The sequence below is a fragment of the Tachypleus tridentatus genome, chromosome 12 (assembly GCF_004210375.1).
Source record: "Tachypleus tridentatus isolate NWPU-2018 chromosome 12, ASM421037v1, whole genome shotgun sequence".
NCBI lineage: Eukaryota > Metazoa > Arthropoda > Merostomata > Xiphosura > Limulidae > Tachypleus > Tachypleus tridentatus.
The window spans coordinates 14,399,708-14,414,678 of NC_134836.1; the positions used below are offsets into that span (position 1 = coordinate 14,399,708).

The 14,971-nt window shown below is 29.8% G+C and overlaps 1 protein-coding gene across 4 annotated transcripts in view; it reads left to right on the plus strand.

Moving 5' to 3' along the window:
• Positions 1–1,256: 1,256 nt before the first annotated feature.
• The window catches only part of LOC143234901 (nucleobindin-2-like), a 41,039-nt gene continuing 27,324 nt past the window's right edge, over positions 1,257–14,971 (plus strand). For 2 of the 4 annotated variants that reach the window (XM_076472593.1, XM_076472595.1), the window contains exons 1-4: positions 1,503–1,624; positions 5,160–5,300; positions 7,281–7,382; positions 11,243–11,462. In XM_076472593.1, the coding sequence (XP_076328708.1) occupies positions 1,616–1,624; positions 5,160–5,300; positions 7,281–7,382; positions 11,243–11,462 (472 nt within the window). In that variant the 5' untranslated portion in view covers positions 1,503–1,615. Of the gene's footprint in view, positions 1,625–5,159; positions 5,301–7,280; positions 7,383–11,242; positions 11,463–14,971 lie in introns of all 4 variants that reach the window. The other 2 variants (XM_076472594.1, XM_076472596.1) reach the window with 2 other exon arrangements.

A 14,971-nucleotide genomic window follows, 5' to 3' on the forward strand; every position in this document is an offset into this window, starting at 1 on the left:
GAGATATTTTCTTGTTCCCAAAACTCAAAAGACCCTTGAAAGGAAGAAGATTTGAAACGATTCCCGAGATTAAGGCAAATGCGACGAAGGAGCTGGAGGACATTACAAAAGAAGCGTACCAGGACTGTTTCAACAAGTGGAAACACCGTTGGGATAAGTGTGTGCGTTGGGGAGGAGAGTACTTTGAAGGGGTCCCAGACCTGTAACTTCTAAATAAAGTACATTTTGTTTTATGATGTCAGTCCGCGTATTTTTTGAACAGCCCTCTTACATGCCCAAATACTCTTATAGATTACATAAAATCTATGAACGGTGGCATTGCTACATTGACATTCCTTTCTAAATGTCTTCTTGGTATGATAAATTTCAAAACAGACACTCACACACAAAGGAAGCTTTTTTTACAGCGAGTTCTTTGAAGCCAAAAAAAAATTACGGTTCAGAAAAGCTTCAGTGAGAAACACACTTATTTAAAATATTACAAAACACACATGAATAACGCAATACTAACGCAAATAAAACTAAAACAAACGAGACAATAACCCAAATATAACGTACAAAAATAGAAGCCGAAAAACATAAACTAGCCATGTCTCTGCATACATCTGTCACCATTTCGTTTGACTTATATTTCTGTGGTATTATACTCTTATTTTTCTGTAGGTTTGACTGAATAGAGTATTAAAAGGTAAAACAAAACAGTTCCACTATTTATAATTTCTTATAAATAGCCACAACAGAAGGAATGATTGAGAAAAATATTTCATTTTCAAGGCCAAACATCATAACATACGATTACCTTTTACCTGAACTTTTATCAACATTTTGTACTGCTCTTTACAGTAATATTTCGCAAACCAATGACTTCTTACTTCAGATATATAGTTGAGTAGTTTCTCGAAACTTTAGTCACTCACCAAGTCAAACAAAACGTTTTTTTTAACAATGCGGAGTAAAGTCGAACACGGCAGTTAAGGTTGTTGTTGTTGTTGTTAATTAAGCACCAAGCTACACAATGAGCTATCTGTGCTCTGCCTACCACGGGTATCGAAACCCGGTTTTTAGCGTTGTAAGTCCGCAGACATACCACTGAGCCATTGGGGGTCTCGGCAGTTAAGGACAATTACAAAAGAATCGACTAAAGTTGACTGTAACAGTGAAAGAACTAAGGGCATGATAGCTAGGGAAAAAACTCTGTGGTTCCCCCCTTCCCTTAGTGCCCAAAGCATGTGCTTATTTTGCTTAATGGTTAATCCAGGGCTGTATAGGCTACATATGTACGATATAACGTAAATATGCCTTGGTCAATTTTAAAATAAATTCTTCAGAATTTTTTTATTTTATTAGACATATTAATATTAAAATAACAAAATGTATTTAGTATATTGAATAAACTTACACATTAAATTTTACCAGCAGATGAATACATATTTAGATAATAAATTTGAATTTGAAGAAATACAGTTTTCTGTGCGTAGAAGAAGCATGTGTTTACTATGGTGAATAGAACGTGGTGTAAGTGACGTGTAAGTAAGAGTATCGTTAACATAGGTTGAGATTTATGTAAGATTTTGGTATCAGGGCCTATATTTACATAACACACAAGTTGTGTGTTATGTTAGTGGTATGTAGAGTTTATTCAGTAATAACTTATCCTTTTTAAGGATAATGTGCCACCACTGTAAATGTTATATAAGAAATTAATAAATAATGCAGTTAATACAGCCACATATCCTGTCACCTTTTGTCTGAGTGTTCTGAAATAATGTATTCAAACTACTCATGCTTGGCATTCAGTAATGTTAACCATCCATGTGAAAAAAGGATGTTATTGAAATTTTAATTTTAAAATGAGCAATTATCACAGCATTAAATCATAGAGTAAATTTTATTGAAGTATTTCTTTGTAGACGCATTTATCAATGAAAGTGCCTTTTCTGTTGCAACACTTGAGAGATTTTCTCTAAAGAAAAACAATGTTTTTAATTTTATTTTTATTGTTTTATATTCGAAACTTTTTTTGTAATTTTTATTGATTAAAACTGAAAATCACTCCGTTTTGCTTCGTTTTATTGATTAAGTCTGAAACATCACTTTTTGAAATTCCAGTTGTTTTATGTATTAGCAATAAAAATGTTGTCTAGTTATGATTGGTAATGAACAATGTGATAGTTTCTGAGATTTGAGTTTTGGACTTTTACATTGCAAAGTCCATTATAACAGGATAGCTTATTCAAAAGGTTTAGATTTATATTTTATTAACTTAAGTAGTTTGTTGAATACTGAAACTATTACAGATTAGCCTTACATTAAGTAAGCACACTTACATAATTTGAAAACAATTACTGAGCCACAATTCAAAACTAATGGTAACAGTAATATGCAAACTAAAGTGTGGGCAAAATGTCTAGGCATTCCCTATCAAATATAGATAGTGGACATGAAATAAACTTTATTACATATTTACATATGTAGTATTGATGCAGGCTAACAAAAAGTTTGAGTAATAATCCAAAAATCATTGAAAATGTGTGTTGGCTTTCATTTTCATGACATAGGATGAAACATCTCCACATGTGATGTGACATCCTCATTAGCATAATGGGGGTGACCTCAACAAAACTTAATGTTTTGTTCATATCATTCCTTTTCACAATCTGTTTGATAAAGCCCACAGTGAATTACCATATAAGCTTTAGATAAAGGAGATTCCTTGAATTTTTACTACCCTGTATGTCTTCCTTTTTATGAGTAAACTTAAAGTTTATAATGTAAGTGTTATTGGAGTAGGAATTTTAAAGTTAGAATAGAATACTTACAGGTTGTATTTTATACTTCATGTTGAATATACATAAAAATTTTAATAAAAAGTTTATGTTTATATTTATTTTGGTGAAAATGATAAAAGTCCCAAAAAATTGGTATATAATTCTATTAGATTTAATATTTTTGTAGTATAAGGTGAACTGTACAATTCAAGTGTATTTGTGTTTCAGGACAATAGTAGTTGTTAATTTGAAGGGATATGAATGTATATGTTTGCAAATTGTGCTTTGAAACTCGCTATAAAAATATGGTTGAATTAATAATTATTGCTGAGAAATGGATGTAATTAAAGAAGTAATGAATCATTACAAGGCAGTGTTATCCTTGCGGAAGTTGGCTGCCTGGCTATATACTTGCTATAAAAAAGTTCATATGTTGATTCAAATGCAAATTTCATTGAAACATATGACTGTTACAAGAAATTGCCATACAAGGTACAAATCATTCCAGAGGTTTTGTATTGTTATATGTAGGTTGAAAGCATGGTACCATTGAAATTGAAACTTTGTAAAAAATTAGTAACACTTTATTTGTCTGAAGAAAGTTTTTTCTTTATAATTTTTCACACATAAAAAAATGTACTTTATTACTTAAAACTTTGTGCATCCATTTTATCACAGATCTTTAGCATTCACATTTATGTTGCCATTTACATGACTTCCCTCTAACAATTTGACACAAAAAATTCCTTTAACTTATTCTACATGCTACAGTTTTGGACTTTTAGACTATTTGGGTTAATACTTGACTGATATCTTTTAAAGTTAATACAAAATAAGTTATTTGTCACAACACTGATCATGCTTATATCTTTGATGTGAAAGAAAGATTTGGGCAGAGATGTTTTGAAATTGTAAACCTTCTGGAAAGTGATTTTTCCTTATTCTTTTCAATTAATTCATGGTTATTCACTTTGAACATGCACACATAAAGATGGAAATTGCTAAAAAAAACAAAAAACAATTTGAATATTTCAGTGGCATTCATCTGTGAATAATTTTTTATGGTGAAAGTTCCAAAATTATAATGAGTCTATACTTGATTGACAATCAAGGTTATTTCGTCTCACTATTGTAATAGCTTGGCTGACATGGTTCATTTGTATAGCTTAGAAAAATTGGTTGATATTTGTGATCAATTTTCTGTGTTATTTTTTTTTGGACTGAAGTGAACTATTCATGTCTTTTGTCATTCTCGTGATAATTTCATTTCTTTTCCTTTTTGTGTTATATTTTCTTATGAAGTATTTTTAGTGGAGCAGAAGCTTTTAGTTTGCTTGCTCTCATAGTTAACAAATATTTTTTTCTAGGAATAGTATGCTTTGCACATTTTTAGAATTTTAGCTGTTTCATATCTGTCTCCTGGTTAATTTGAGTACTATGCATACAGCCATTTATCCTTGGTATCTTAACGTTTTTTGTATTAAAATGGATTTCAAATAAGTATCTGCATCTGTAAATTCTTACTTCTCTTTTATATTTTCTTTTTGGTTTGTAGATGAAATTTGTTCTTGATCATATATTTAAAAATGGCTGGTATGGGTTGGGAAAGCACTAATAGAGGAGCGAACAATGTTTCAACCTTCTTCAGTCATCATGAACCTGATGATGACCGAAGAAAGTCGAGACATTGTGTGCTCCTCTACTAGTGCTTTCTTTACCCATACCAGCCATTTTTAAATACATAATTTTCTCTACAAGTGGGTTTTCTCATCATCACAGATTTTTCTGGGTCATAGTTGAATGCTTCTTCAGATTTAAGTATTTCTAAATACATGCCACAGAACAACTGCCCCAAAAGCTGATATTGTTTAAAGAAGTTAGTCTTATAATTGAGGTATTGATATTCAAAAAAATAACAGCTAAATTAGAGGACAGCATTGAAATGTTGTTTTTAAGAACAAATATATATTTTAAATTCATATCATTAATAAGAATGTTTAGCATTATATATTTTTCTGAATATATTGCAAATTCATGGGTTAAAATCATGATTTTATACTTATAACCCTCAGTCATTATACTACATAACAGTTTCCCAGTGGCACAACAGAGTGTCTGTGGGCTTGTACCACAAGAAACCATATTTAGATACTTGTGGTGGATATAACACTTATAGCTCATTGTGTAGCTTTGTGCTTAACTACAACCAACTAAATAACAGTAAAGACAATTATTGACAATTTTTATGTGATTATAAGATATGTTTACATTGCTTGGTAATTGTAATTTAAGTATAAAATATTTAAATTATTTTTAAAACAACAAATTGCCTGAACTATTTTCTGTTTTATTGATTGTGCATTTAAAATGTTTTGTTTTTTTCTCCTGTAGTTTGAAATGAAGCTATTTGTGATTTTGATTTCCTTGTACTTGCTTGAAGTATTTGCTGCCCCTCGTCCAGTGGATAAAAACAAAGGAACTGAAAAAAATAAGAACGATAATAAGGAATATGATGCAGACATTGATGATTTTGTAAGATTTATTGCCTACTTTTTAAATAACTGTACTTAGAGTTCTGAAAATACTGGTCTGCAACTTGCCATTCAACAAATTTAATTCTGCCTCAAAGAATTTGAAGTGCTTTAGAAATTGAGAATTCTCTCACTGTTTTTAGAAAGTGAAAGGAAATGGGATATGTCAATAATTTTGCTCAATATATTTTATGTAGAAACACACCAAAGGCTTAGGCTTACTACATTTAGCTAGTTAAGGTTAGTGCTATTAAATTACAAGTAATGAGTTGTCTAATGCATTGTGTGATAAAGTATAGTTCTTAGATCAAAGCTCATTTGGGGTCAGGAAGAGACAAAAGCTAGAAATTTGATAAAGTACTTGTTCTCTTTATGTATTAGTTTAATATTCGTCAAAGTTTGATAAATTAATAAGTGGCTAGAGATGCCTGAAATTTGATTTCTAAGGTCATAGGACAGAGGTCAAATCCTGAAAACATTCAAAATGCTTCTGCCCCTAGGTATTTTGTTTTAATTTTCTCAAAGTTAAACAAATTAACAAGTGGAGAGAGAGAGGTGATTGAAAACTGTGAGCAATTTGGGGTCAGGAGGGTGCAAAAACCAGGAATCATATTAAGGTTACAGGGCATTTTACATTAGTATGTTACTTCATTTTTTTTTAATTTTAAAGCTGATGTACTGTTACTATGCAAGTCTCATTAGTTTAAAGTTAATACTTACCTACCTGGTAAATATAATCTGGAAAGATAGATTAACTTCCCAACCCCCGTATTTTCTACACTAATTAAGTAAGTCATTTCTGTTCAATCAACATTTATTTGTATTGAGGCCTTAGTGCCCTCTAGTGAATTTTGGTTTGATCGTGGTTCCCTTTAAAATAAGAGAAAATCCAAGGCCAAATGTCTTTGTCCTAAAAATGAATAATTTCCTGGCCTGTCTTTATATATTTATTTCTTTATCTCAAGTGAAGAATGTTAAACATGCATATCATATAGTTATGATATTGTTTCTTAACAATAGTATGTATAACAACATTTGATAATACATGTAAATCACCACATGGATACATAAAGATGTTGGATGTATTGTTATAAACTTTCTAAAACATTTATGTATTTCAAGCATTAATATTTATGTTACATCTGATGTTTGGCTAAAGCTGAAATGTTTTGTATCAAAACTAATTCTTATTAATTTTTATGAAAATAGTTTTATGTGTTTACACTTTTATGGATTGAATTACCATTGAATACTAAATTTATATTTTGTGGCTAAGTTTTATTAATTTTAAATTTCATCTTTATTTTTTATTTCAGTTCAACTTAAATGGAGTAAGTTTATAAAATATGTTCAAGTTCAGTTTGATATTTCAGTTGTAATAATAATTAACAGCTAAATTTTATTCTTTGTTCTTCCCATAAAATTTGCAAAATAATTTCTTGAGGAGGTATTGTTTTTTCATTTGGTTAAAATTATGTAATTGCTAGTGATGGGAGGTTAACTTGTTTTAATCAACAAAATCAATTACCTGTGAGCATCAGTCAAATGAATTACTGTTAAGTAAAATAATCAGTTGATCAAAATAATAATTAAATTGGTTAATGCCATGAAAATAATTAAATAATTGAAATTAGTGTTTTTGATTATTCAGATTATCAAAGTAATCAAAATTAGATTTTAATGGCAAAATATATACTTTATTGTTGCTTTAAAATCAGTTTGATAAATTTTTGAGGGATACTTTTGAATGGTGTAGAATTTGATAATTTATATGTATTATTAACCATAGAAAGTATAAAAATGTTTGTAAAATATCTCATAGCTAAAAATACAACTTAGGTAATTTGAAGAAAGTGAAACCTTTTTCTTCATTTACTCTTTATTCAAGTATTGTAAAAATTTGATTGAATTTTAGAAATCATAGCAGAATTATAGTTTTAAAAAATTACTTAACTTTTTAATTACTTTTTATCTTTAACAGGGTCTTGAGTATGGAAGATACCTAAAACAAGTCATTCAGGCTTTAGAAGAAGACAAGGAATTTGCCAAAAAATTGGAAAATTTTTCTGCTGAAGATATACAGGTACTTTGAGGTATTTGGCTAAAGTATTGACTGTGATATGTGTACAAGTGCATGAGGTACTTTGGAATGTTACTGTGAAGTATTTGTTTACAGTATTGATTGTGATTAGTACATAAGGTACTTTGAAGTATTAATGTGAGATACTTTAATGTGACTGTGATGTGTTTTTATGAACCTCTAAACTTTTTTTCTGCTATTATAACACAAACCTTTTTTTTTTCTAGATACTTATACACGCTCAATATTGGGCAGGCTTTTAGGCACATATTGTCAATAAATGTGTATAATACAAATCCTAGTTAGAAATGCAGTTAAAAACACATCTCAGTGCTACTATTAATAAGAGAGAGTACCATAGTGGGATAGTAGTAAGTCTTCAGATTTACAATACTCAAATCAATGATTTGATTTTACTCGATGGACACAGCAGACAGCCCAATGTGTCTTTGCTATAAGAAAACATATACACTAAGAGAGACAGTGCCTAACACACTTCATTATGCCATATGTTTATCTGGCTTTTCTCTAAAACTTTCAAGTATGTTTGTTTTAGAGCAAAGCTAGTGTCCACTACATGGAATCAAATACTGGATTTTAACATTGTAAGTGCATAAGCTTACTGTTGTCCCACGAGGGATCTAAGACTTTCAAATTAAACACATCTAAGGTCTCAACTCTCTGTGTATGAGTTTGATCATTCTGATTGTCTTTGTGACCACTATGCAAACATGAAACTATGCATACTATTATTCTGAAAGTACTAAGTATATCTTATCAAAACCTGACAAGTTTGTAGTAAATAATTCCAGTCTGTTCCACAAAGAAAAATATTTTTATTAAAGTTTCTTTGCTAAAAATATATCTGAAAATGTATGAATATTTATTGAGTCAACCTGAATGAAAGGTAATTTTCATGCTCAGAGTAAAATACGTCTTTTCACCTTAAAGTTTTTATATTTCATATGCACAAGCTCTAGCACCTTTTAAATGACTTTCAAAAGTTTTTTATTAAATGCTAACTCTGCTAATTTATAATTATTGAAAGTTAAAAGTATGAAATTAAATTAAAAATACTTTTTAGTTTGTTTTATTGCTTACTAAAATGTGACTAACTGTGGTGGCAAGCGATCAATCACTCAGCATGAGTGCAGAGAGTGAGGTTAAACAAAGTTTCAGGTTTCAACACATAATGTCTAAACTAGGTATGCTCCTCAAATGTGATCATGAAAACATTTTCAGTTAAATGTCCATGTATAACAAAATGAAGTTTTTAATTTTTACTTTTTTGGTACATTTGTAAGAAAAAAAATTATGTGAATAAAAATATCCATTAAAAAAATAAGAAATTAAGCGGTTCACCTTAAACCAAGGCAGTATAATAAGATGTTCCAAAACTGCAAAAATTTATCTGGTTTTATAACTATGTTGTAAACAGGTTACAAAATTCACTCTTTAGAGTTTGGACTTATGTCTATAAAGATCTACTTACAAAATAGCAGCTTTCACAAAACACTAAAGTGTCAATCTTCAGAATTATATAGTTCAAGAATGGTCTTTGTATGAGTTATAGATGTGCCATTGACAAATAGAAGTGAGCAGATAAGTGATTTGAAAAGCTTGTAAAGTTGGAAAGAGTTTTTGTAGTGAATGTGGTAAATTTATTGATATTTCAGAAAGTGAAAAAGGGTAGACAATTCTTACTTTATATTGTATGTGTAAATATCTGTAGTTTTTGTATATGATTGAGGGACATCAAAACTTGGAATGGAAGAAAGAAAATCTCAAAAATACATTTCAAACATTTGTTTTCACTAAGACTTTATATTTTGTTATTTTCTATACCCTAACTATGTGAGGTATATCACTTTACCATCCTTGTAACCATCATAAAAAAAATTAGGAAATAAGTACAAATTGTTTTTTTTTTTATGTGCGAGAGTGACTACATAACATGAAAATACAAATGTTCAGTCTGAGTAGCTTAAGTCTCATAATGCTATATATATTTATATATTATTCGTTATTTTTTATTGTATGGGCCTTCCAATCATGCCAAGTTAACATTACATAACTTGTATTGACATGGTGCACATGCATTCATGTTACATATCCTATAATATAAAAATGACATTAGTCTTCACTGTCTTGGCTGGTTTTAATGGACTAGTATTTTGTAATATGCAGTCACAATTAAATTATTATAAATTATATATTTATATAGCTTATTATTGTTTAGAAATAAATGATTAAACTTATTTTTCTTAAAATATGGAATAATAAATAAAGAAGTAAAGCAAACAATTATCTCTTCTAGCCACAACCTTTGAACCTGGTTGCTGCTAGATGGTGGTTGCTATGCCTTTTAAAATTGTATACATGGAGGATATCAAACAAAGTTTTATTTTAGGTTTTATGTATATACAGTTGAATAACCAAAAAACTCATAAATAACTACATTGTTACCATAGAATTTCACTATAATTTATTAAGCTTAGTAACTAAGATGTATTTATGTTTAAAAAAATATGAAACTTGGAGCTGACTAAAGATATAACCTACCTCTTTGAAAATTTGATTCAAAAGAATGTGATAGCCTTTTCACAGATACAAATGGCTGAGAAAACCACTCTGGGGACATTCTAAACTGTTGATTGGTATTCACATGTCATATATTGAAGTAAGTGTATATAAGGGATCATTTCCAAAAATTGAAAGAGGTAAATAGTGCCAGTGTTTGATTCAGTACATAAGCCATATCTCAGCAAAATGAAAAAGATGTGAGGATCTTATTTTATATACTATTTTGTTAATAAATATTGGTAATTTGAATTTCTAGTTTGTACGAAACTATATACTTAGTATTTTGACATCACAAACATTAATTTTAATCAGTGCTGCATTCAACATAACATGTGGCTCACTAAAATTGAGATGTTCTTTTAATGTTCATTTTTAAATTAAGAAATTAACTCATATATAATGTTAAAGCGTGAATTATAATCTACAATTTTATTCCAAACTCATTGATATAAATTCATAAAATAGTAATTCAGTAAAATTTTGAATTCAACGAACATGATGGCATGGCCTTTGACCAGTGAACTGTTGTGAAAGGGTTATATTATTAGGCAATTAACTATAGTAATCTTGCCAGCAAAACCTTTGGAGTTTAATATACAAGTTAAGAAGGTAAAGTTTTGTTACATATATTTAGTTGTTAATCTGTCTTTTTTTTTTATTGTAATCTTAAAGATAAAATAAATGTCACTTAAGATACCATATGTTTTTTTCAAATCTGCTTTTTTTACTTTAAAACTTTGGAATTCTAATTTTGTCTTTTTCTCAGTTTGCTCAGTACCATTGAGTGAAATAAGGATATGATTAATTTATCCTGTAGGCAAACATTACACTAAAAGTTGCATGTTAAGTTATATGGCAAGTAGCTTAGTTTATATGTGTAAAAGCTTATCATTTGGGTGTGGTACATTTTTACAAAATTGTTTAAACATTTTATTGGCTTGTTGAGTGTGTTATTAGTGATTATGCAGTTCATCACTATCATTATGGTTAATAAAAGTGATTCAATGTCTTCAAACAGCTGTTTCAATCAAAACATGAAACATCAGATTTAATGCACAGAAGTGAGATTAGTTATATTAATTCACCTTTCTTCATAATATTCATAATACATTATAAAGATTAAAGTAATCTAAAAGTAATTAGGAAGCATGCAGTTAGTTGTTCTGGAAATTAAAATATATCAAAATTGAACATTAGAAATAAAGAAAAATTGTGGATTATTCTGTATTTTAAAGTTGATTTTAATTTGACGATTTTATTCTACCTTTGTACTTCATTAGAAGGGTGACATTGCGAAGGAACTGGAATTTGTAAAACACAGTATAAGAAGCAAGTTGGATGAGTTAAAACGAATGGAAGTGGAAAGACTGAGAAGACTGACCTTGCAGGAAGTTGAGCAGAATGAATTAGGTCTGTACAGAGATGAAGATGGCCACTTACTTCCTGCACCTCCAGAAGGTCGAAAGTGGCGTACAATACCCCGTCCTCATGGGGGAAAAGGTGATGGTGGTGATGATATTTGCATGAATCTGTATTTGTATTTTCTTCTTTACACAAAAAAGCTTATCATATTTTTATATTTGTTTTGACTTTTTTTGTTATTATTATTCAGAAGCTTAATCTTTGTTTGTTATAAAAGTTTTATCTTTAATATTAGCTTAATTTGAGTTTACATGGCAGTAAGGCTACTCTATTTTTGCAGCAGTTTTTTTTCATCAGTGAAAGCATACATCACAAAACAGCTGACTGCCTTTTTTATAAAAAATGTCATCAGTGGAAGACATTATTGACACAAAAAATGATGCACTGTCAGCTGTTATCAGTCTTATTATGATGCAATATCCACCCAAATTACTACTAAATGTATATTACAACAGCTAAAGAGTTCCATCTTGTAGTTTTAAGCAATATTTCACCTATTTTTTGGTTATTGAACCCATTCCAGTAGAAAACTACAATTTTTTTGAGAAACAGTCCTAGTTTGAGAATGATATGAACTGCAAGTTTTCAATTTACTTGAACGTGTTATTGTTTGGGTAAATAAGATATAAGAATATTTGATACTTCTGACAATTTTACTTAAGTTGCATTTTCTTCATAAATAACTTTTTTAATACTTCAAATTATGTTAATAAAAATATTTTTAATTTTGAAAAATACATTGTTTTCAGTGTAATCTGAAATTTAATTTGTATTGATGTTGACTCCCGTGTGATTACATACAAGTGTCGTAATTTGGTCTACTTAATGAATTTTTATGTAGATTGAGTGATGTGGCAGTTTCATTAGTAGTTTTTGACAGTACATTCCAAAATAGACAAGGGAAAAAATTTATGTCCCACCTTTACAAAAATGTAAAATATTTAACTAATATGTTTGCACAAAATGAATGTACTCTTGCCTTTTTGCTAAGGGTAATGCTTTTCAACAAGTAAATATGACTGTACATAACTTTATGGCCTTTTGGCTTGAATTTGATTACTGTGAAAGTGAGGGTATCTTGAATCATATATCAGTCAGGATTTATGTTTTATCATGTGCCCTGTCCTCCGCTAGTACAGCGGTAAGTCTACGGATATACAACGCTAAAATCAGGGGTTCCATTCCCCTCGGTGGGCTCAGCATATAGCCTGATGTGGCTTTCCAAAAAAAATCATGTGCCCTACAATAAATGACATCAGTGATTCATTTATTTTCAAGTTTAAGATAATAATAGGTCTACACATATATGTCAGTTGTATTATCTTAATTGCATTTCAAGGCCTTGCATGGCCAGGTGGGTTAAGGCATTCGACTCGTAATCTGAGGGTCGTGGGTTCAAATCCAGGTCGCACTAAACATGCTCACCCTTTTAGTCATGGGGGGGCATTATAATGTGACGGTCAATCCCATTATTCGTTGGTAAAAGAGTAGCCCAAGAGTTAGTGGTGGGTGGTGATAACTAGCTGCCTTCCCTCTAGTCTTACACTGCTAAATTAGGGACGGCTAGTGCAGATAGCCCTCGTGTAGCTTTGCATGAAATTCTAAAACAAACAAACTGCATTTGAACCCAAAAAGTATTGAATATATTGTTCATTGATTTTTAAAAATGAAAAACTCACCTTCTAAAGTGTTTACTCACACATGCATGAAGCACATTAATCATGAATATTTAGCAATGCTATAAATATAGGTTTAGACAAGGTCTTATTAAAAGCTGATAATAACTTGTATAGCTTGCTAGAAAAATGAAAAATGCCTTTTTAAATTTGTCTTCTATTCAGTTAGGTTTGTAAAAACTAGAAACTTTATTTTCATAAAACTAAGATGACCAGTTTTTTAAACTGATTTTGAAAAATATTACTCAAGTTAATAATATAAAATAAAATTGCATCAAGTCTTAAGTCATATAAGATGTAGAACTTGTTTTTATAAAAGTAGTTTTAATTTCTTAAGAATTAAATTTACTTTTTAATTTGAATTCAGATTTTGACTAAAAAGTAAATACTAAATGGCAAGGTTTGGATTTTATGAATTGTGGAGTTTGTTTCTCGATCAACGTAAAACAAAATTATTGGTACAAAATTACAAAATAAGCACTATTTTATCATTTTGATTTCTCTACTTTCAGTCATTTTTTCTGTGAGAATGAAAAAAAAAAAAAGAGGAATATCAGTGACACCCTTCTGGTCTAGAAAGGGTGAAGATACTTTATTATTGCATCTATATCCAATTTTTGTGCATCCAGTGAATATTTGATATACCCGATGTCCAGAATTAAAATTTTTATGTTAACATGACCATCCATGATGGTAATCTGTCTTACAGTAAATATAGAAACTTCAGCACATAAATTGCCAAACTTTTGGTTTAACGACCTCATTTCAAGATACTTAGAGGAAATTCTGATGTTCTATAAAATTGTATTTTGAGTTGTTTTTTTTGTTATAAAAATGAAGTTAAACATCAGCCATAATTTTATTGGTCTTCCACACACATATCTTAACTCCCATTAAGACATAAATAAGTGTATGTGTAACATTAAAAGATGTTAAGGGAAATCATTAAACATATTATAATACTTTTAAACATATTATAATACTTTAAAGTTATTTAGTGATCAGAGCATTATCTTAATTATTCTTTTTTATGTTATTAGATGATTTAATTACTATCCATACATGTTGAACATTGTTGAATTTTGTAGCTCATATAAAATAAAAAATTGATATATACTGCAAAGGAAAACTTTAAAAAATGAACATACAGCCATAGTTTGATAGTCGTAATTGCAGATCAATAATTCATTTAGCATGTAATTATACCTTGGGATATCAAGGTCACTTTAGTTATTTTGCATATATGTTGTTATTACATACTTTGTGGGTGAGGTAAATGTACATGATTTGTCCATTTGATATTCATAAGTACTTTATTAACTAGTTATGTTTAGATAGTTTGTACGTTATGTATCATAACTAGTAATATCATTCATTGTTCTTTTTGAATAATTTTTGTTATTCATTATTACCTTGAATTTTTTCAGTGTAGAGCTTAGACTTTTTTCTTTGATTCCGTGCTGACATGTTTGTTACTTTCTCATTCATAGGGCTGAGCTTTGCTTTAGCTCTTTTTTCCTATGTACTCTAAGATGAATGTTCTGGTCGAGGACCTTAAAGTTAGGACCAACCTTGGCTCTAGGTGTTTTGTTGAAGAGTACAAACTCTTACCCAAAATCTTCATTCTCAGAGTCTGTGCACTTTTCTTTCTTTGGACGAATGGCTCCTGTTTGCTTCTACCCATTCCCAGTCCAGAGAGCACACTTATCTGCTCTTAGAAAGAGCAGCATTGGTAGGATTCCTTATAACAGTTGAGAAGTCCATTCTTCACATTTCTTACATTTCAAGATGTTTTATCTCTTTGAGGATATGGGCTCCCTTCAAAGCACTCATTCCAATGAGTCTGGTTAATGTGCATTCTCTTCAGTGGGCACTCCTTGTTCATTGAAACTTTTCAGATTCTTTGGTCCA